Source organism: Plecotus auritus (genome assembly GCF_963455305.1).
Source record: "Plecotus auritus genome assembly, chromosome: 12".
Lineage (NCBI taxonomy): Eukaryota > Metazoa > Chordata > Mammalia > Chiroptera > Vespertilionidae > Plecotus > Plecotus auritus.
The window spans coordinates 25,321,856-25,346,518 of NC_137778.1; the positions used below are offsets into that span (position 1 = coordinate 25,321,856).

A 24,663-nucleotide genomic window follows, 5' to 3' on the forward strand; every position below is an offset into this window, starting at 1 on the left:
TTGCAGGGCTGACAATGACTACAGCTGCTGTTGCTAGTATTTATTAAGCTCTCCTTTCTATATACCAGGCACTATGACAGGTGATTTATATTCATTATCTCATATATCCCCATAAAGAGGAATAATTATTAGGAAACCAATGGTCAGAGAGGTTAGGTAATATGCTCAGTATTACATAAATAACAGGACAAAGAATAAAAAATTAAAACCCAAATCATGCATATGAGCATAACCAATGGACTCAGATAAGGGGGTGGGGGTCGGGCAGTGGTGTGAGGGCATGTGCTAGGGGTTGGGGGCAGCCGGGGAGAGGTCAATGGGGGGAAAAGGAGACTTATATAATACATTAAACAATAAAGAATTTAAATTAAAAAAAAAACAAATTAGTTTGACTTTAGAATGCAGGTTTAACTAGTATGCCTCTCCCTCTCTAGCAAATACCTCATGAAATAATTGAAAACAAGAGGGAACATAGCAACTAGATATTAACATCACATCAAGGTATAACTTGTTATTAGGAAGAATTAGAGGTAAATATACAACCATACTCAAAATGTGCTAATTATACAAAGCAAAATCCATGTAGAAGGAAACTGTTCGCTAAGTTCATTATTGCTAACTTGAAAGACAACAGAGGAGGTCAGCTTTTCAAATCTACAAGATTCAAAGGGATCCCATAAAAACAAGAAGGAAGGGCTCAGAGGTGAGATTGAATTTTACAGTGAGGACTGTAAAGCCCTGCAATTAGGATCAATAAAATGATTTTCCAAGTTCAGAATAAAGAAAGAGCTTGTAAAAGACTAGTTCAAAACCAACAGACCTGAAGAAGTACACTGCAAAGCTAGGTGACCCTGCTGTTAAACCCACTAAGGATATCTGGGGCTGCACTAATGGAAACACATTGTCTAGGTATGCCAACTTTTAGTCCCATTGTACCCACCGTAGATGAGATCACATTGGATCAGAGAACACTGCGTCCAAGTTTGACAAGGTCTAAATTTTTGTCTCTTGCTTTTTAATAGTGGCCTTGTAGATCTAGTAGTCCAAAAGCTCCACTGAACATATAATTAAGAGGTTTCTACCTTCCTAAGTACATAGAGGACATTAGCATGTCAAAGTCCATCCGCCCTTGTATGAATTTGCACGGTGCCAAAGGCCGTGAGTGTTGTGTGGAGGGCAATCAAGATGATAAGACATTTGGAAACCAATGGGCATGGAGAAGCAGTAGCTTCTCTGCGCCTCTCTATCCTGTAGCCCTGTGTTACATCTCCCATCTCTGCGCCTCTCTATCCTGTAGCCCTGTGTTATTTTCTTCATGGCATGTATCATAATCTGAAATTACCTTCGTTTTCACTTGTTAATGTCTTAATTTGGAACACTTTTGGTTTACCTCTATTTGGAATAAACCCTATGAGAAAAGAGAGCCCATCATTCTTGTTCAACACCATATTCCAAGTATTTCAAAACAGTGCCTTGCACCTAAGAGGTGCTCAATAAATATTTGCTAAATGGATGAATGAGCAAAAGGTGGGAAAATAAAGATGTGTAATCTGGGAAGAGAAGAGAGCTATAAGAGCAGTTTTCACATATCAGAAGTACTGTATCAAAAAGAAGACATTTCCATTTTTCTCCAGAACAGATGACACAGGACCAAATGATAGGCATTTCAAGAAAGAAAACTCTGGCTCACAACTAGGAAGCATCTTCTAAGCCACAGAGCCCCCTAATAATTAAAGTGGTCGCCTTGTTAATTCAGAAAGGATTCTTAGGAGTAGGAGACTGTGTCCATGGGTTACCAGTTAATCACAGTTCATATGATTCAAAGAACTTAAAGAATATAATGAAACTATACATGAAGATTGAAAGTAAAAAAAGTGATCTAAGTGGTAACTCAGAGAAGATATTTTAGAACACAGAAAAAAAAAGAAAAAATTAATACACATTGAACTCTGAATGAAATGGGGAGAGAAGAAAGTCTTGTAGTCTTTTTCCAATAGGCACATATTAAATATACAGAGCTGTAAGCTGGAAATTGGCATTTATTACATACACAGAGTTGTAAGCTGTACCAAAGCAATTAATAAGAAAACAAAACCAAATGAGACAGTCAGTTTAAGGAATAAGAGTTGGCAATAGTGAGTTCCCTTTGTAATTGTTTGGGTTTCAATTTTTATGAAAAATGCAGAATCTGAACACTGGATACATGTAACTAGAGAAAAGGCACAAGGCCATATTTAGAGCTTCATTTCAGAGCACCTGGCAAAGGATGGTAGTTCCATCCCTGAGAAAGGATGTGTTCTCTGTGGAAATATTCAAAGGGAACAATAAATGAAGAATGGGGAGAGCATCACAAAATTACAGATCTTGTAAGGATCATTTTTAAATGTCATCCAATCATTCATTTGTCCTTGGGCAGAACTGCAAAAAAAAGGTCATTATCTTTCATCTTAAAAACTCAACTAAAGGCATTCTTAAAAATCTCCCTGAAAAACATACTCCAAATGCTAAAGATATCTGTATTAAAATATTTCTATATTTTAAATGTGGTTATGAAATACAAATGGCAAATTTTCTTATAGTAAATAGTATCAAATAATCATATATTGAATTATAGTTAGATTTGCTACATGAATAAGCAAAAGGACTTTAACACTTGTTTCTTGGCCTTTTAAAAATTTATAACTCAGTATAAAGTATAAGCTTAGAAAATAAAATATTCTCTTCTGACAAGTCCAAAATATTTATTGTCAAATTAAATACTTCTCAAATGGTTAAAAAAAAAAAAGGTTTCTGCACTTGTATAAATGCTCTACAGCTCTAAAATAAATGGTACCTTTCCTGTAACAACTTAAATAAAACATAATTCATGAAATTTAAATTATGAAGATTTAGTTGGTTTGTTCCAAATTGTGGGTTTTTTGTTCTTGCTATTCTTAATTTTCCTCTCTTATACAATCATGAACAAGGTTAAAATAAAAATTAGAGAAAAACTAGGTTTTATAAAAGGTAAAAAAATCTTTGCAATTTAGCCATGTGGAAGTCTGGAACCCACAAAATTAGTAACTATTTGGCAACTAGTAATAAGGAGGAAAAATTAAGAGGCAAATGTTGTTAAATATTCTTACCAACATTATATAACTAAAACTGTTGTTTACAAGAAACAACATTAAGTGGTAAGGTGCATTTCAAACAAAAGGTCTTCTGCTGTAAAAACAGCAGGTCTAGCCCTGCTGGTGTGGCTCAGTGGTTGAGTGTCAACCTATGAACCAGGAAGTCACGGTTCAATTCCCAGTCAGGGCATAGGCCCAGGTTGTGGGCTCGATCCCCAGTGGGGGAATGCAGGAGTCAGCCAAGCAATAATTCTCTATCATTGATGTTTCTATCTCTCTCCCCTTTCCCTTCCTCTATGAATCAATAAAAAATATATATTTTTTATAAATAAATAAAAACAACAGGTCTAATCTCATTAAAATGGCCTACATTCAAAGTTACTTCTGAGCAAATGACTACCTTGGTGTATATATGGGGAATATTATTGCACCAATCTCAAAACACACTATTCTAGTAAATGTCAATGTAACATAATGTATAGAGAGGAGTTAATATAGCAGGCCTGGGACTGCCTATCCTTAAAACAGCATCCTTGAAAGGTTAGCCCTTGGCTGACTTCTAAAAATTTGGCTGATAAACAGTTCCCTTCAATGATATAAAACTCCTCCTAAATGATAAGGGTGGCTCATTGTGCCTGGATTGTTTATGCAAACAATATGGTTTATATTAAATATCTGCTTTCCTTCTGGGAGTCTGGCGTTTTGGTAGGTGCTCGGCCAAGGATGCCTGTGTGACCAGCCCCCAGTAAAACCCTGGGGTGCAGAGTCTCTAATGAGCTGTATAAAACTGCACGTGCTATCACTACTTGCTGGAGGAATTAAGTGGACACTGTGTGACTCCACTGGGAGAGAACTCTTAAAAGCTCCCATCTGGTTCCCTTTGCTAATTTTGTTTAATATCCATTTGTTGCAATAATTCTTAGCCATGGGTACAGCCAATTTTATGAGTCCTTCCAACAAATCACCAAACCTGGGGGTGGTCTTAGGGACCCGTGACAAAGATAGCTTGATTTTTAAACATCAATTATCTGGCCTTACCCATTAAAATATGTCTATCACATTTGCAGATGGCAAACGTTTAATGAATATATTCAAAGACACAATGAAGATTCAAAAAGACTCAACTAAATGAACCAGCTCTAACATGATGAAATTTAAGGGAGAGAAACATAAGGTTTTAAAAAAACACAAACCATTGTACATGTAGAGAAAGAACATATAATTAAGAAGGTGTGAAAATATTTATGGGTTTATTGAAAACAAAGTAAATATGTTAAACAGTAAAGCATAACTAACAAAGATATCTAATTCACTTTTGTGCAGAAAAATTAGCAGATGAAATATAAAGCAAGCAAAAAGGATAACTCCACTTTCCTCTGACTCTGGTCATGTCACATACAGAACATTATATTCAACTCTGAGCACCATTTAAAGAAGGATATATTAGAGCATATTCAGAGGAAAGCTGGTGATGAGCTTCAAAACCACATTTTACCAGAAATGCTCCAAGATGAAGAGAAGACTAGAGATAGGAACAACAGTTCTACTAACATATGCAGAAGGTTTGGGGTAATATAGAATTTTAATTTTTTCTATATAATCATGAAGAAGTCAGAAAGACATTCATTTCAGCTGAATGCAAATAAAAATTATCCAAAATCCAAATCTTTCCAAAGTGCATTCATCCTCCTTCAAAACACATTCAAAGCCTACACTATGGGGTTTGGAAGGAAGAATTCAATTAGAGAGAATAGCTGTATTAAATGATACATATATTAAGTAATCATTTGACTCTCCTAATATACTCATTTTTATGGCTTCCTCATTTAGCCTCTAATATAAAGGCAGAGGGAAAAGGGATTTGAAGTAACTTTCAGTCCAACTACACACTCAACTGAGCTGGGGGGGAAAGTGGGGAAAAAAACAATAATACAGTTAATTTGGATAATTAAGTTCAATTGAACTCAAGAAATAAATTACTTAATATATATAAAGCACTTTATACTCAGCTCGGCAAATATTGAGTAGCCACTATATACAAAGCACTGAGGAGCCAGAGAGATTTGAGTAAAAGACACAATGAGGAGAAAAGGTGCAGATGTGTGAGCATCCCCTGCTCCTTTCGCATCCAAACCAGGTAGGACTTCTTCAAGGTGGTAAAGCTGCTGAGGGAACTATACCCACAGTTCTGCAGATCAGGTAAATCCTAGAATCAAAACCAGGCCTGGGGTCCTCAGCCCTTAACAGCTGAAGTCTTGATGCCCACATACACTCCAAGGATCCAGGCCCTAAAAGTCTGCTTAGGAAAAGGTCCTCCCCTTGCTGGAGAGGCAAGTAGAGATGTTACTGCTGTAACAGGGGCAGAAGAACACAACGGAAAACATGTTCTAAGTCGTTCTCAAACTTCAGTACACAGATGGCCCTGGGGCACACACAACACACAATGAAACAGGCAATGCTGAAGATAGCACCAATCATAGGACAAGAGCATTAACAGAATTCAGTGTTCTGAAAATAACATGGTCTTAACCAAGCAGCAGCAGAGTAAATGGTGAACTAATAAAGTGAGAAGATAATCGGGCTCAAAGACCTTTGAAATAAATTATTATTTCTTTAAATGAGGTTCAGCAGACCCATTTTAGTTACATTTGGTGGGGTTGGGGGAGTTGGGGGGAGGTAGGGTATACTAGGAAAACAAATACCAGAAAAAACTGCATTAACAAAACAACCTCTTAAAGGAGCTGGGAGGGGATAAAATGAAAACCAATTCCCTTAATTTACTTGTTATTGTAGACTTTCTGCTGGCAAGTTTGTGGTAAAACAACATAGCTTGATAATTATTGGTGTGAAGATAAACTGGCTCACTCCTTTTGGAAAGCAATTTGGCAAATATGTATAAATAATCTTAAAATATCTCCATACATTTTAACTAAGTATTTCTTTCTTAAAAATTGTAAGAATACTAAATAGAGACAATGTTTTATTTATAAAGATGTTCATAAAGATATACAATAACATCAAAAATGCTTATATTATAAATAACTACATTTAAAAATCCTTCTTTTTAAATTCAAAAATATATTCTTACTGATTTCAGAGAAGAAGAGAGAGGGAGAGAGAAATAGAAACATCAGTGATGAAAGAGAATCATTGATTGGCTGCCTCCTGCACACCCTCTACTGGGGATCAAGTCTGCAACTCTGGCATGTGCCCTGACCGGGAATCAAACTGTGACCTCCTGGTTCATAGGTTGATGCTCAACCACTGAGCAATGCCAGCCGGGCCAAAATATCCTTTACTAGTACATAGAAAAAGTGTTAGTCCATAGTGGAAAAAGAAAAGAAAAGAATTGAAGAGTTGTTATATCTAATTATATATGGGTAATGGAACAATGGGTGATTTAATTTTCTTTTTTATGCTTTTAGACCCCTAAATTTCCTCAAAGGGTAATACTTCTTTAAGAATTAAAATTTTTAAAAACACATAAAATGAATCTTGATTGAGGATGAAAAAGGGAAAATTGGTTATGTAAAAGGGATGGAAATCAGGAGAGGCAGAATTTGGAAATAAGTTTACAGTGATTAGCTATAATTCATCCTTTTATAGAGTTGTCTGAAATTAAAAGGTGCTAACACGAAAAGGCAAGTTGGTGGATATATGAAATAAACACAATATCAACATACAAATAATTTCTATAAGAAATCCCTGAGGTCTTCTCTTAACACCTCCAGTCTACTGAGTACTCTGAAAAGGGCAGGAAGACCTAATGAATCTCTGAGATCTTTCATCTGAAATCAAACTAATGAAAACCTGATAACTTGTTATCTTTTTTTTTTTAATCCTCACCCAAGGATATGTTTTTTATTTATTTGAGAGAGAAACATCGATCAGTTGCCTCCCGTACATGCCATGACCAGTAAAGTTTTAAGATCTTAGACACATAGTAAGTTTTTTTAGTTGCCTTAGGGTAGTGGAAGTAGTATAATAAACTAATCTTTGGGATATCGAGTTTTTCCTCAAAATCTTTTGAAGAGAGGAGCAATTTGAAAGAATATCTATTTGTAATTTTAATACAAATTCATTTTAAACTTTAACCTTTGGCAAGAAAAACATTTCACAAAAACCTAGATATACATTATAGTGGTTCTTTCCTTTCAAATAAAGAACTATGCTCTACTTTGAAATTGATAACTTCAAGCATTTCTGAAAAACCAATTTTGAATCATCTTTTCCTTGTCAAAATAATAAATATAAGAAAATTCCAAATATATTTTAACTTATTAAAACCAAGATTTTCAGGAATTTTATTGGCTTCTTCACAAATTATCTTTTAATCTTCTCTACATCTATCATTTATAATTTTATTATAAAATTCCTGAAAAAGTAAATGAAATAATTGTGAAGAGGCTATAAGCATGACATGTATGATCCAATAATACCTATTTTAAACTATTATGAACATAAGTGCTTTAAAATTGTATTTTACACTGAGTATGTCCGTGATCAATGGTTTGTGTCAAGCATAACCTCAGACAAAACAGCAGTCACCTATTGCTACAGTCTGCGCTGCGTTCAAAGATATATTTTGACATTTTTTTCTAAAGATATTTTATTGGTTTTTAGAGAAAGAGAAGCATTCACGTGAGAGAGAACCATCCATCCACTGCCTACTGGATGCCTCCTACTGGGGACCAAACCCACAACCTGGGCATGTGCTCTGACCCTGAATCAAATGAGCAACCTTTTGGTGCACGGGACGATGCCCAAACAACGGAGCCATACTGGCCAGGACTATATTTTGAATTTGAATGAACAGGCTACATATACTTTTATACTTGATTTTGTGTTTGTGGGAGCTTCTCAACTAAAATAATGCCACAACTTTGAATATATAAAGTTTATTTGGGCAATTTTAACTGGCATCAATCATATTTACACTTGCTTAAGTAGAAAAAATAAAATAAAATTGGAGTTAAATTTCTAAAGTTAAAAAGATAAAAGTGATTTCTCTTGAATAAAGTAGCATTTGGGAAAGTTTTAAAATTTTAGCAAATACTTCCATTCAATAAATTTTACCCTTATGTGCTATGTTTCTTGATATTTATCATCTACAAATTTTAGAATCTCAAAAATGAATATGATTCCATTTACTATGGTGAAGATACTGATATCCTATATGTGTTTCATGTTTAATATCTATCAGACACACCAGACTCTTGCTAGATTACTGTGATATTTTCACCTTCATGGGGAATCTATATATATAAAAGCCTAAGTGACTGGCCAACTAGCTGACCAGCTGGTAGCTATGATGCGCACTGACCACCAGGGGGCACATGCTCAATGCAGGAGCGGAAACCACAGGCATGGAAACATGGAACAGACTGATGAATCTCAGAGGGAAGTGGGGATTGGGGAGGGCGGGAAGAGATTAACCAAAGGTCTTATATGCATACTAGAGGCCCAGTGCACAAATGTGCTCGTGGGGTCCCAAGGCCTGGCCTCCACCCTCTCGCAATTCGGGACCCCTCAGGGGATGTCACACTGCCAGTTTCAGCATGATCCCCACAGGCCAGGTGAAGGGGCCTCACCTGCCAGAGGGATCCCACTCACTCCGCAAATGCCCTTCAAGAATCCTGCCAATCTATGAAATGCAGTTATCGCACCAGCCAGACCCCATTTCCCTAATACAGAGCCATCCTTTTGTTAAAGATGTGGAAAAAAATGCTAGAAAGGTGCCATCCGTGGTGCATAAAAAACCTTACAGTGATTGATATCCATTTCAAGTTCAGCAAATAACACTTCAAACCAATTGCGTTGAAGCAAAAATAAGAACATCTAATATCATAAGTAGAAGGTCATCAAATTTCTCTGAAAAACTATCTAAAATAACAAATATTATGAAAGTCAGAAAATCATATAAACTACCATCAAAGCAAAATAGTTTTAAGACAAAACTGGATAATTTACTTATAGAAAGAACAAAAAACTGTTTTGTGAAATGTCAAAATATTTTTTAAATAAACAGCATTATTTTTATTAAAACTAATTTCTCTTCCTAATTATTAAAAAAGTAAATGCTAAAATAAATAAATAAATAAAAATAAATAAAAAAGTAAATGTTCATTGTAAAAATAAATTTAAACTAAAATATTAATAAATACCTAATCACATCACTTAATATTTTAAAAATTGCCCTTTTTTACTATTTTTTAAAAAGTTATGACTATTTTAAATTATAGAACAAAACGAGCACTGGATAAAATTTTCATTTCCAAGAAACACTGGTCATTTTGTTTTCCCCAATGTCTATATACTTGGTTGTGGAATATGCCACTTTCTACATAACCTTCTTAATCTTACAATAGTTTTGCTCAGGGAAAAGGTCAACTGTTGGAACCTAAAACATCAAAATAGAGCATCCACAGTAACATAAACTCCCGTGCACTGCTGGGGCTTCTACCTGAACACAAGTGATGCTATGCTCAGCATGTTACATAGCTTGTTCTTCTTTACTTGTTTATCACATACTTGTTTTTTTTTTTTCTATATATAAATATCTAATGATTAGTTTTCAGGGTGGGGAGAGACAGAGCAAAGTCCTTTAACACAACAACTTCATTTATGTCTACACTCACATAATAAATTATATATGCTGTCACTTATAACCAAATTGGATAATTACCACAGAACACTATATAATGAGGAGAATAACCGCTATGCTTCCTGTTCTTAAAATGCATTATTCTGAAAAAGACAGAGTAGTTTCAAAATAAGTATTACCTTATTCTATAATTATACACATATTAAAGTATGTCAAAAGAAAGTTAAGTGGCTTACCCTAGAGTTACACAGGAAACATTACAAGAAATAAGAGAATCTAAACCTAAAACATGCCTCATACTGGCTCCCCTTTCAGGCTACAATAAAGACTTCCATTTCTACTCTTCTTCAAAAAAAATTCTCTTTTAATAAGAAATTTATAGAGATTTTAAAAAGCTATCCAAGGAAAACTTAACAAAAATGAACAAAAGTAATGTCAAGGAAATGCCATGCCCTGGGGTTTCACTTTTATTATTTTAAAAAATAGTTTGATTATAGACTACAGATTATAGACTAACCTGGCAAGTTTGAGCTTATTAAGACTGCTGTTTTAATCAAAGAGATTTGTAAGATCAAGAAAAAGATATCACCAGAAAATAAAAAGAAGTGAAGCAAACGACTTAGGTGAGAAAAAAAGAACTTTTGTAGTGAAAAGAGGTACAAAGGTTTGAAGGCTTTTTTGGGGGAGGGAGGAGGGGAGGAGGAGGCAGTATGTATAGTGGTTAAGTGTACAGGCTTTGGCTCCAGGACAACTGGGTGTTACTGAGCTTCTGACAGACATTGACTTTGTTGAGTGACCTTGGATAAGTCACTTTTCTCTAGTTTCCTCATCTCTATAATGGGAATAACAGTAGCTATCTCAAAGAGTCACAGTAGGATTAAATGTCACATGTAAAACTTAACACGGTGCCTGTCACATAACTGTTGTTAGAATTATTACGAGGAAAAGCTAGAAGAGGAAAATGCAATAAATATGACCTCACAGTTCCTGTACAGGTCATCTACTGAGTCTTTCCTAACTATACAGTATGTACACTCCAAACTTAAGGAATCAAAATGTGTTTGTTCTCAAATAATACATGTTGAAGGTCCTATTTATGACCACTGAAAAGTTACAGTATCATGTTTCATTGAACTGATCTAGACTTAAAATGAGCATTTCAACTTTTCCCAGATGCCAATTGCAAACAGGGGACAAGAATTAATGTGAACAACCCAAACCACAGAAATATAAACCAGTTAAATTTTGATCCCAAACAAGTAAACTCTTGTTCCAAGTTAAGTATTTTATTAAACTGGAGCAAAGTCTGATTTTGGTATATAGAATACTATTTTATTCTTTATTTTAAACCTTTCTTACATTTTAAAAAATATACAGAACAACCTCAATAGAATGATGACATTTCCACTAAAGGGCCTATGAAGTCAAACCACCGGTGTGCAACATGGTTGGCTTCCGTAGGCACATTTCATTAATGCATTTCATAAAACAAACAAATCAAAAATGCTGAGAAGAAAAATACTCAGTAGTTTGATATAAAATTTAAAATATCTGTCAGGCAGGAAAATTATGGTAAAAAAGTAAGATTTAGATGTTTTACCACTCAGACCTGCTTCATACTAATTCCCAAATGCCATTTTGCTACATCTAAACCCCTGACAATTTATTATACAATTCCATGTAGCACACTAGAAAATAAGCTAATTTAAACTCTGAATATGAAAACAGATCATTACAAAAGAAAATACTGAAAACTGTTAACCTGTATTTCATAATTAAGTATATTATATTCTCAGCAGCACTAAGAATACAGCTTGGTCTAATATAAATATCTAAATAACAGCTACACAAAAGTATTTTTCTCTTAAAAGAAGTTTTTGTATATTTTTTCCCTATGTTGGTGACTTAAGCAACATTGATCTATATATTGTGCTAAGAAAACATTAGGCACAGATCACATACTATCATTTACATTTTCTTTGTTGTAAAAAATATACTATGTGCCAACGCATATCACAGAAATGATTGGTGGACAGAACAGTAAGTTTTGTAAACCTAACACAAAAAGGTCAATATTTTACTCTTAAAAATAAAAAAAGACACACCAAGTAGCTTTAGGAGCAATGCCTTACTTCCGGGTGAGTACTCAGCATCTGCATTAGAATTATTTGTGGACTGTCTTAAAGGAAAACAAAGCTTTACTATATAGCAAAAGGGACACCACTTTGGGAATGTGAAAGAATTTAAAAGGAACCAGAAAAAATGTTTCTAAAAGCCATTAAAAAGATTTAACATAATATCTCATACAGGTTATCGATTGCTTTGTTGGAAGGAATAAATTATTTAACATTTTGATTGCTCTATATAGTAGATTCTTTCATTAGCTAAGACACTTCTGGATTAAGGTACTAAAAGATGCAGATGACGGGAAATACAGCAGGAATACAGGAGAGGGGAGCATCATTTTACCCTGATGAAATAAAAATACTGTTTCTTTTTGCTCGTGGCAGAAAATGTGTGCTGTGGAGATTATAAAAACACAAGCAAAAGGGTTGTGTGGCAGGGACTAACATACAATGCTTACTATACATCCATGAGAGACCACTTACGGATTTCAGATCAGTGTGTTTAAAAGTACACTTTGATGCCAAAGATTATACTTTGCCACATATATAATATGTAGCAATTTTCTATAGAGGAAAATTGATGCAAGTAATTTCCACAAACACAATGAGAGTGAAAGAGACAAGAATCAGAGACAGAGGACAGAGTTCAATCAGAGAGAAAGACACCAAGGGGCTTGGCTCACATCCTGTGGAATATCTGACTTACTTTTGTCATCCTCAGGGCTTAATTTTTCCTACTACTGCACATTGATACTCACATGCTATATGGTTACTTTCTATAAATCCTTTCCTTTAGTTTTTTCCTCCATGAAAAAAGAGAAAAAAAAATGAAACCTTTAGTCCCTTCATCTTATATGCCTATTCAAGTAAATATTTCTCTAATTGCAAATTTCCAGATGAATCAAGACTATGAACCAAAACCACTGTCCGTTACACTTGATTTACTGGGCAGTTCTCTTCAAATGGAGCAGGAATTGGCCCGTTTCCTGGGCTTGGGGTCTCGTGTGTCCTGCTCCTTCAGACACATACAAGACGTGCACATCGTCTCGGACAGCCTTCGGAGGCCTAGCCGGAAAACACTGTTGGAAAGGCTGTATATTACACAGTTACAAAAACTATTACTTATAGCAAGCCAGGTTGTTAGGAAGGACAGTGTTGGATTGTCTAAGACCCGGGAGCTTTCCAAAAGAAAGTAAATGATATAGGGGAGCCACAGCATGTAAAATACGCTGGTTATCCGAAACAGGACCATGGCATAGCGACGGTCAGGGCTGTGTCCAGTCTCTCCAGAGGCATCCACCTCATTGCTCGGGAACCGGGCCCTCCGGTCATGTATCTCTTTGGTGTGCTGCCGGCAAATTTTGAAAATGTGGAAGTAAGTGAAGCAGACAACAAAGGCAGCAGGAGCATAAAGTAAACAAACAATAAAGCCAGTAAAATAGGCACTGGTGAGCCAAGAAGTGGCACACCATTCAAAAATGTCACCGTGGTAACCAGGTTTCCCCCAGCCAAAGAAAGAAGGCAAGAAAATTAGGCAGGAGTAGATCCAGATTAAAATAATGCAAATTCTCAGCCGACAAGGGGTGACCAGTTGATTGTAGGAAAGAGGCTTGGTGATTGCAAGATAACGATCCACACTTATGCAAGCAAGACATGCCATAGAAACACTTTTGAGAACCGAGATAATATATCCAAAAACCTGGCAAGTCAATGACTCATGGATACCTGTGGAGTAGTGGAGAAGTGAGAGAGTAGGAACCAAGCAGCTAACTCCAACAAAAAGATCAGCATATGCCATCGTCTGGATGAAGTAGCTGGTGGTATAATGGTGTAAGAGTGGAGCACAGTGAAAGACAAAGATGACTGTTAAATTCCCAGCAATGATCAGAAATGTCAGCAGGACAATAACAACTGTCTCAAAGACGCAGATGTCCACTGCACTGTAGTGGCCAAATCCTAGTGGGCAGGAGTGACGCTCAGACACATTCACAGGGCCACTGCTCAGGTTTAGGATCCTCCATTCAGTCCACCTGGATTCATTCATGGCTTGGAATTGAGGGAACCTGCAGCCTGGGCTACAGCAAACCGGTGCCCTGCCAGCATCTGTTAAACTCTGCACCTGAGTGTCTGAGAATCAGCTCCGGGAGACGATGGCAGTGCTTCTGTCACAGCTGAGCATCCCAGAAAGGACTCAAGTCTCTTCATCAGCCTCAGTGCAGCAGTGACACCCCTCAGCTTTAAGGGGAGAAGGAGGAGAATAAGCTACAAAGGAGGTGGGGAAAGGTCACCCGTTAGCTTCCTCTGGTGGTCTCAAACAACTTTTTGCAGACACAAGGCACTTCTAGGGAAAATGGACTTGTTACCTTGCACTATAAAAAATTAAAGCTGCAAAAAGGAAACAAGCAATTGCCAAGAGAAGAAAAGCTTCTGTGGGTTGTTTGTCCTCCTCAGAAAGGCTGTTTCTTAAGGATCAACTAGAAAGAATGAGAAAAGAAAAAGTCTGAAATTGTCTCAGGCTTCCTATTTCATCTAGCATAAGAAGTGGATTCATATTTTAGAATTTAAATAATTAAGACCTCAGTTTTGGTTGGAAAGCTAAGAAAAAGTTCATTGTGACAAAGAGTGTTTTGGGGCTCAGTTGAGGGTTTGATGCTGGTGGGTCAACTTTATGATCCATTTCTCTCTCATTTCTTTAAGAAGCTAAGAACTGCCACCACTACCCCTTTCCAGAAAAGGCTAATTCCAAAAGACTCATCTGTATTTGGGCACAAAGGAGCAGAACGGAGGTAACAGACTCCAGATTGCCATATAGCTTTCATGAGAGAAAAAACAAACAAAACATATTTCCAGTAGGAAGATAATAGGTAATGGGTTAACACCTGACAAAATATGATTAAACTTTTTGCATGCATTTTTTAAGCACTCAGAAAAAAAAAAACAGTTTTAGTATATTATAGTTACTGGTGCTACCATCAACAATGTAATTTATACTTCTTCCTTTTCAAAAGAAAAATAAATCATTTTGCTATTAATTTCAGCATCAACTTTCATTGTCTGATATGCCACCTTCCTTACAATGAAGCATGACCATAAAATATATAGCTCAAAGTTATTGCTCACCTTGCAACCACACCAATGTCTCAAATATATCTGTGAATTTACATGAAATTTAGACAATAATGGAAACTTTCCTATCTACTCTGAGCTTATCTGATTAGAAATGCTGCCATTATTTACTACTTAGGTATTTCTAGTAGACAGCATAATCTACACTTCTCTATCCTCTCTATTTTCATTAGATGATTAACACATTAAATAAACTTCAACTAAATCTTCTGAAAGTAGAAAATTACCTTGTTTGCTATATTTGCAGTTATGTAGCAGCCATATGTTTTAAAAAATGTCTCTTCTATTTCTGCATTCTATTTTGAGCAAGTGCTCAATTAACATAGGGGCTATTGGGTAGGTTTTAAAATGATTTTGTTTTAAAATACCTCTAACACATCAAGATGAGTTTAAATCCTAGAGTCTGAAATAATGAAAGGAATAATGCAGGAATGAATCCACCCAAAAGGCTTCCAAGGTCGTCCTGATACAAGGTTAACATTGTCAAAAGTCTTTTTTAAAGTATAGGCATTTCGGAGAGTCGCTTGTCAGCCTTTGTTGTCACACCTTTGGAAGAAATGCCATAGGTTAAAAATACAGACTTCCTCAGGAACAATGCAGCGGCACTCTTCTGAAAGTTATTTTCTCGTGCATCACCAAGTCATGCAGGGAAGACCTTCTTCTTTTAAAACAGCCACAGGATATTCCTCCTTGCACATTCCCAGCGTCGCTTGTCACAAAATAGTTCTCTTGTTACAGGAATAAGGCAGTGCTCCTCACATACATTCACTGTTATGAGCTGCTTGATTCAGAAGTCCGACTCACTGTGATGCAGCTCCCAGGATGCTGTCGGGATATTCTTCACAATCGCTCGGCATCACTGCCTCCACCTGAGCTGGAGCCCGGCTCCTCCTCCTCATCCTGAGCTGATGCAGAAGAACTCACCATCAGAAAGGTGACTCGGTCCTCCTGCCCCAATCAACAGCACAGCCAATGGCTACAGCAGCTGAAACTGTCACTAGGTAACAGTTGCCAGGCACATGCAGGCTTATAGACTTACTCGGCAAGCTCCGATCAAGATTGACAAAAGAAGACAATGGGACTGACCGATCCTTATAACATATTAATGGCATGTATGGACTTCTAGAAATAGTCTCCCTATATCATTTGTAAAGATTATTTCCTCTGGACAGGACAGGAAAAATAAAACAAAACTGGAATACACCTTTAAACCCTGCAGAAAAACTACCACAAGGTACTATGACACTAAAAAGTCAGCAGTAATTTAATGCTCATTGGCAGAAAAAACTTATTAATTATTAAAAATTAGCTAAGTCTTCATGAACTCAAGTGATATAGTTACCATTTTTATTCTCTAAAATATAGTTATATTTTGATTAACAGAAGTTAAAAATCACTTAATCTCTCAAATCCCTGCCACACCCACACTAAATTGTTGAATTTGATGTAGTTAACTGTACAAACAAAGCATTGGACCTAACACCTGTATGCTAAAATCAATTTGGGAAAATATTTAAGGTCAAATATGACCTCAGAAGAGTAGATATTAAAAATAAGCAGAATGCTTATTTAGTCCACTTTTCACCCTAACATGAAAAAGATTCAAAGAGTCAAAGAACTAGTCATACAGTACTTGAGTTACCCATACCCATGTTCAAAGAAAGAAAATTTAGCTCATTTATTTGATGAAAGTTAAAAACATTTCCATTTATTTTGACTTACTATCAACAAACATTCACTATTTTAAGCATAATTCTTATGGGGTCAGCACTTTTCTTAGAAGTGATTTAGAACTAATTTACCAATTATTTCAGAATTAAATTAGGGAAATTAAGATGAAAATGCAACCTGGACAGCTGCTCAGTGGTTAGAGTGTTGACCCATAGACCAAAGGATTGGAGGTTCAATTCCCAGGTAAGGGCATGTACCTCGGGACATGTGCAGGAGGCAACCAGTCGATGTGTCTCTCTTCACATCAATGTTTCTCTCTCCTCCTCCTCCTCTTCCCTCCCTTTCACTCTCTCTAAAAATCAATGGAGGGGGAGATCCTTGGGTGATGATTTAAAATAAAAAGATGAAAATGGAAGAGAACTAACATTTGTTGAGTACATTCTATGTGCCAATCACTATGCTATTTACCTAATAAAAGAGTAACATGCTAGTTGACCATACCTTTGTGACACCCACCAGCCAATCAGGAGTGAGTATGCAAATTAATGCAACAAATATGGTGGGTTAATTTGCATACGCAATCGCCAAGCAGCCAGGAGCAGGGCAGGACACTTGCGTCGTCGCCTTGGTGATGATGCAGGCATTCCACACCACCCCAGCCACTCCAGGCCTCTGGGGAGTGTGGGAAGGCGGAAAGGCGGCTCCAGCCAGAGCGAAGGCGGTGCCGGAAGACAGGGGAAGGAAGGCCCATTCTTGCATGAATCTTGATGCATTAGGCCTTTAGTGTGCTTATAAAAACCTAACTTTCTATGAAGTAGGTACCATCATTATCATTTTCCAAGGGAAGAAAAAGGGTTCTAGAGAAGGCATGTATAACTTGCCTCCTATTACAGAGTCATGAATCTAGGATTGAAATAGGTCAAAATTGTCATTATTAACAGAGTATTTATGAACCCCATCCTTTTTTTCTCTCCTTTCCACCAATGGCTGCCCGTCAAGAAATGTTTAAGAAGAATTCTTTTGGATTTCAAACAACAAGTTGTAAAGAACAGAAGGCCCTATTCTTTCCTTTATGTTGATCTACCTTTCAGGAAGACCTATTATTACTAAAATTTTCAAGGGTTTAGGTAAAAAGAATGGAAGTGCATTTTTCATTACCAGAAAAATTTATAAAACAAGTTAGAATAACAATCTTAGAATGAGAACTATGTTGAGGTTTGAAAGTAAATATTTAAATTTAATAGAAAAAGTCTAATGTAAATAATGCTGCAATGAACATAGGGGTGCATCCAAAGAAAATAACAACACTAATTCAAAGAGATATAGGCACCACTATGTTCACTGCTGCATTATTTACAATAGCCAACATATGGAAGCAACCCAAGTGTCCATGATAGATGAATGAATAATAATATGTGAAATATATATATAAAATACTTGAGGCCCGGTGCACGAAATTCGTGCACGGGGTGGGGGGGACGTGTCTCTCAGCCCAGCCTGCACCCTCTCCAATCTGATACCCCTCGAGGGATGTCGGACTGCCCGTTTAGGCCCGGTCCTGGTAGGATCGGGCCTAAACGAGCAGTCAGACATCCCTCTCACAATCCAGGACTGCTGGCTCCCAATTGCTTGCCTGCATGACTTCCTGATTGCCCCTAACAGCTTCTGCCTGCCAGCCTGATCACCCCCTAACCACTACCCTGCCAGCCTGATTGATGCCTAACTGCTCCCCTGCCAGCCCAATTGCCCCTAACTGCCCTCCCCTGCAGGCCTGGTCACCCCTAACTGCCCTCCCCTGCAGGCCTGGTCACCCCCAACTGCTCTCCCCTGCAGGCCAGGGTCCCCCCAACTGCCCTCCCCTGCAGGCCCTGTCACCCCCAACTTGCCTCCTCTGCTGGCCTGGTCACCCCTAACTGCCGTCCCCTGCAGGCTTGATCGCCCCCAACTGCCCTCCCTTGCAGGCCTAGTCCCTCCCAATTGCCCTCCCCTGCTGGTCTGATCACCCACAACTGCCTTCCCTTGCAGACCTGGTCCCTCCCCTGCTGGCCATCTTGTGGTGGCCATCTTGTGTCCACAGGGGGGCAGGATCTTTGACCACATAGGGGCAGACATCTTGTGTGTTGGAGTGATGGTCAATTTGCATATTACTCTTTTATTAGATAGGATAGAGGCCTGGTGCATGGGTGGGGGCCAGCTGGTTTGCCCTGAAGGGTGTCCCAGATCAGGGTGGGGGTTCTCTTGGGGCATGGGGTGGCCTGGGCAAGGGGCCTGTGGTGGTTTGCAGGCCAGCCACACACCCCAGCGACCCAAGCAGAGGCCCTGGTATCTGGGGTTTATTTATCTTCTACAATTGAAACTTTGTAGCCTTGAGTGGAGGCTAGGGCAGGCCAAGGCAGGTGAAAAGCTTGGCTTCCTCCATTGCTGGGGAAACCCAAGCCTCCTGCTCACTCAGTGGCTGCAGCCATTTTTGTTGGGATTTATTTATCTTCTATAATTGAAACTTTGTAGCCTTGAGCGGAGGCCAGGGCAGGCCAGGAAGTTGGCTTCCTCCATCACCGGGGAAACCCAAGCCTCCTTCTAGCCCAGTGGCTGCAGCCATTTTTGTTGGGATTTATTTATCTTCTAAAATAGAAACTTTGTAACCTTGAGTGGAGTCTACGGCTGGCCAGGGTGTGTGGGAAGCTTGGCTTCCTCCATTGCCAGGAAAACCCAAGCCTCCTGCTCGCTCTGTGGCTGCAGCCATCTTGGTGGGGTTAATTTGCATACTCACTCCTGATTGGCTGGTGGGCGTGGCTTGTGGTGTAGTGGAGGTATGGTCAATTTGCATATTACTCTTTTATTAGATAGTATAATGGAATACTACTTAGCCATAAAAAATAAAATCTTACCATTGGTAACAACATGAATAGATTTAGAGGGTATTATGCTAAGTGAAATATGTCAGACAGATAAAGATAAATATCATGTAATTTCAATTATATGTGGAATCTAAAAAACAAAACAAACAAACAAAACAGAAACAGACTCAGAGGTACAAGAACAAACTGTTGGGGATGGGTTGGGGGGCAGTTGAAACTGGGGGAGGGAATTATGAGGTATAAACTTCCAGTTATAAGATAAATAAGTCATAAAGATGTAATGTACAGCATAGAGAATAGAGTCAATAATATTGTCATAACTTCGTATAATAATAGATGGTAAGTAGTCTTACTGTGGGTATCATTTCAAATATATATATATATATATATATATATATATATATATACATATACATATATATATATATATATATATATATATATATATCTCATATCACTATGATATATACCTGAAAGTAATAGGATATTATATGACAAACATATGCCAATTTTTTAAAAGGCTAGAAAAGTCCTATTTTATAGGAAAGCATTTTGACTTTTTAAAAAATATTTTTATTGATTTCAGAGAGGAAGGGAGAGGTGAGAGAAATACAGAAACGTCAATGATACGAGAGAATCACTGATCAGCTGCCTCCTGCACGCCCCCCACTAGGGATCAAGCCTGCAACCCCGGCATGTGCTCTTGACCAGAATCGAACCCGAGACCCTTCAGTCCCCTGGCTGACATTCTATCCACTGAGCCAAACCAGTTAGGGCAGCATTTTGGCTTTTAGAAATGCCTAAAAGTATTAAGATCATACAAGATTGAATTTATTTATTTATTTTTGTCTTTTTTTTTTATTAAGGTATTATATGTGTACATATCTTACCATTGCCCCCGCCCACCCCACTCCCATACATGCCCTCACCCCCCAATGTTTTGCATCCGTTGGTTACTCTTATATACATGCATGTAAGTCCTTCAGTTGATCTCTTATTTCCCCCACCTCTCCCTAACCTTACCGCTGTAATTTGACAGTCTGTTTGATGCTTTACTGCCTCTGTATCTACCTTTTGTTCATCAGTTTATAATGTTTTTCATTATCCCCAGATGAGTGAGATCATGTGGTATTTTTCTTTCATTGACTGGCTTATTTCACTTAGCATAATGTTCTCTAATTCCATCCAGGTGCCTACAAATGGTAGTAATTCCTTCTTTTTATGGCAGCATAGTATTCCATTGTGTAGATGTACCATAGTTTTCTGATCCAGTCATCTGCTGACGGGCACTTAGGCTGTTTCCAAATCTTAGCTATTGTAAATTGTGCTGCTATGAACATAGGGGTGCATATATCCTTTCTGATTGGTGTTTCTAGTTTCTTAGGATATATTCCCAGGAGTGGGATTACTGGGTCAAATGGGAGTTCCATTTTCAGTTTTTTGAGGAAACTCCATACTGTTCTCCACAGTGGCTGCACCAGTCTGCATTCCCACCAGCAGTGCACGAGGGTTCCTTTTTCTCCGCATCCTCACCAACACTTGTCGTTTGTTGATTTGTTGATGATAGCCATTCTGACAGGTGTGAGATGGTATCACATTGTTGTTGTGATTTGCATCTCTCGGATAATTAGTGACTTTGAGCATGTTTTCATGTGTCTCTTGGCCTTTCTTCTGTCTTCTTTCGAAAGATTCTATTTAGGTCAGTTGCCCATTTTTTTATTGGATCATTTATCTTCCTTTTATTAAGTTGTATAAGCTGCCTGTAGATGTTGGAGATTAAACCTTTATCAGTGATAACATTTGTAAATATGTTCTCCCATACAGTGGGGTTTCTTGTTGTTTTGTTGATGGTTTCTTTTGCTGTGCAAAAGCTTTTTATTTTGATGTAGTCCCATTTGTTTATTTTCTCTTTGTCTTCCATTGACCTAGGGGCAGTATCAGTGAAAAAGTTCTTTTGGCATATGTCTGAGATTTTAAAAATCATACAAGATTGAATTTAACTAATACTTTACAGTAATAATAATATTAAAAATTAAAATTACATTTGATAAATATTCATAAATGTAGAAAGATCCTACATTCCATACAAAGAAGAGTCAAATAATGTTTTACTACAAAACCATCCTATCTAATAAAAGAGTAATATGCAAATTGACCATCACTCCAACACACAAGATGGCTGCCCCTATGTGGTCAAAGATGGCTATCCCCATGTGGACACAAGATGGCCACCACAAGATAACCAGCAGGGGAGGGCAGTTGGGGGCAATCAAGCCTGCAGGGGAGGGCAGTTAGGGGTGACCAGGCCAGCAGAGAAGGGAAGTTGGGGGCAACTGGGCCAGCAGGGAAGGGCAGTTGGGGGGACCCTGGCCTGCAGGGGAGAGCAGTTGTGGGGGGGGGGGGGAAACAGGCCTGCAGGGGAGGACAGTTGGGGGGGACCAAGCCAGCAGGGGAGGGCAGTTAGGGGTGACCAGGCTGGCAGAGGAGGGAAGTTTGGGGTGACCGGGCCTGCAGGGAAGGGCAGTTGGGGGGACCCAGGCCTGCAGGGGAGAGCAGTTGGGGGCAACCAGGCCTGCAGGGGAGGACAGTTGGGGGGGACCAGGCCAGGAGGGGAGGGCAGTTAGGGGTGACCAGGCCTGCAGGGGAGGGCAGTTAGGGGCAATCGGGCTGGCAGGGGAGCAGTCATGCATCAATCAGGGTGGCAGTGGAGTGGTTAGGGGGTAATCAAGCTGGCAGGCAGAAGCAGTTAGGGGCAATCAGGAAGGCAGGCAGGTGAACAGTTGGGAGCCAGCAGTCCTGGATTGTGAGAGGGATGTCCGACTGCCTCTTTAGGCCCGATCCCAGTAGGGCCTAAACGGGCAGTCAGACATCCCTCGAGGGGTTCCAGATTGGAGAGGGTGCAGGCTGGGCTAAGGGACCCTCCCTCCCCCCCCCCCCCCCCCGCGCCCGTGCACGAATTTCATGCACTGGGCCTCTAGTTGAAAAATAAAAAGCATCTAAACAAATGATTTTTTAAGTATAGATTTTACACATTTTTAAGACAGTTTTGAATTGTAATTTTTCTAAAATCAGGTACATGGCCCCCAGAAAATCTCACATATGGAAATTCAAATAGTATACCACTAAAGCAAATTTATTTCCCAAAAATCACAGGCAGGGATCTGAATGTAAGAATGCTGTAAATAACCCGTAATTGTACGCTTTCAAAGATATATGAGAAGTAAAGTTCAAGGAGCAGTGCTTTTGACCCACTTTAGCTTCGTCCTTTCCTTCCACCAACTTCCGCCAAAGTTTCAATAGTTCTAACAAGACTATTTTCTTCTTTTTAGAGACTGACTCTTTCTACTAGTCCCTTACTTTTCTTCCTTTCCACCCTTTTCTCTGATTTGATTATATAGGAACTAATTTACAATGTGAAGCTCTAATAACAAGAGTATTATTATCATATATCTACATAGCTCATTACATAAAGCATTCTTTGTTTTTACATTAGGCATAATTCTCTTCATTTTCAGGGTCATTAGGTGTTTGATTATTGCCACTCTTAATACAGTCATTACCCTTCCTCTCCTTTCAACTGATGGATGCTAGTCAGAAAATCTCTAAGAGGAAACATTATTTGGGATTTCTCCAGAATTACTTCTAACAGCTAAAACTCTGTAACTATATGAGATGATACATCACAGGTATTTGGTCTTTTATTTATACCTTAAAGGGGTTATATATATTCTTTTATGTATCAATATTTCATTATTAAACATCTAAGCAATTCAAGCAATTACTCAACAGGCTATAAAGAGTAAAGCAAGAAGGATGTTAGCCATCAACGATAAATAGGATAGAAGTAGGCAATGGCTATCAAGGAAAACTACACAACTAATATAATACATTAAAAAGTAAACAAATATAGAAGTAAAAGGTTTTAAAATATATTTATTAAATGTACCAATGATGTATATGCATCACTGTCACTACACTAAGCAAGCTAGCATCATCTTGTGTGTGGACTACTGCAGTGGCTTCCTGAATTGTCGGTAGCCTCTTTTCAATTCATTATGCACAAAACAGAAAGAATATTCTTTCCAAAATGCAAACCAGATTGTACCACTCTCTTGTTTAAAACACTTCATTGGTTTGACACTGCCCTTAGAGATAAAGTTCTAACAGGCCCTATAAAATCCAGTCTCCATATATCTATCCAATCTTACTTCTCTCTTCTATATTGTTTAGGATTAGCTAAACTGGCTCTACTTCCCCCCATCACTGCACCCTCCCCCAGTCCCACATATATGTGCTTTGTTCCTTGCTACCTAGGTTATCTGTACCTGCTGCTTACTACACCATCACACTTCTCTTAGTTAATTCAGATGTACTCATCAGTTTCAGTTCAAATACCACCTCCTCAGGGAAACCTTCCGTGAATTCCCAGACTACACCAGATTCCACACTTATCATAGTTATAATGATCTCTTTCATCCAGGGGAGTCTTCCTGACTAGATTGCCAGCCCCATGACAGAAGCAACGTTTTGTTCCCCATTATATCTCAAGTGTCTACACTACAGAGTTAGGTATAGAATAGGAGTTGGACAAATAAATAGTCAATATCATTTTAATATAAATCATATAAAAAAGCTTAAAGAGTCTATGACAGAAAAACACTAATTCTGTGAAATTCAGAATACACATAGTTCCTTGCAATCCCTTATATGACATAAGCTTCACATGAAAGCTATAAAATTTATGACCAAATTGCAGGGGGAAAATGATTAGTCTTCTAGTATATTTAAAATAAGGGTAATATTCATCGATACTACTACCTAAACCCGATTTAATATGAATATTTAACTAGTGCTTTGAAACAATAATATCTAGCAAGAGATGATGATTAATTACTTATTTTTAAAATGACAAATGCTGCAAAATGCAGTGTCAATGTATTTTAAATGTAGTACTATCAAATGTAGTATTAACAATATCAAGGCACCCTGGCCAGTTTGGCTCAGTGCATAAAGCGTCGGCCTGCGGACTCAAGGGTCCCAGGTTCGATTCTGGTCAAGGGCACATGCCCAGGTTGCGGGCTCGGTCCCCAGTGGGGGACATGCAGGAGGTAGCCAATCAATGATTCCCTCTCATCATTAATGTTTCTATTTCTCTCCTCCTTTCCCTT

The 24,663-nt window shown here is 38.1% G+C and overlaps 2 protein-coding genes across 4 annotated transcripts in view; both read right to left on the reverse strand.

Annotated features, from left to right (window-relative positions):
- RABGAP1L (RAB GTPase activating protein 1 like) overlaps positions 1-24,663 on the reverse strand; it is a 516,407-nt gene that overhangs the window by 276,436 nt on the left and 215,308 nt on the right. The gene's annotated exons all lie outside the window — the stretch shown is intronic.
- Positions 11,029-15,861, reverse strand: GPR52 (G protein-coupled receptor 52). The gene is made up of 2 exons (XM_080647601.1): positions 15,194-15,861; positions 11,029-14,314 (listed from the first exon to the last, which is right to left on the reverse strand). The coding sequence occupies exon 2, from the start codon at positions 13,882-13,884 to the stop codon at positions 12,799-12,801; it is 1,086 nt and encodes a 361-aa protein (XP_080503727.1). The 5' UTR covers positions 13,885-14,314; positions 15,194-15,861; the 3' UTR covers positions 11,029-12,798.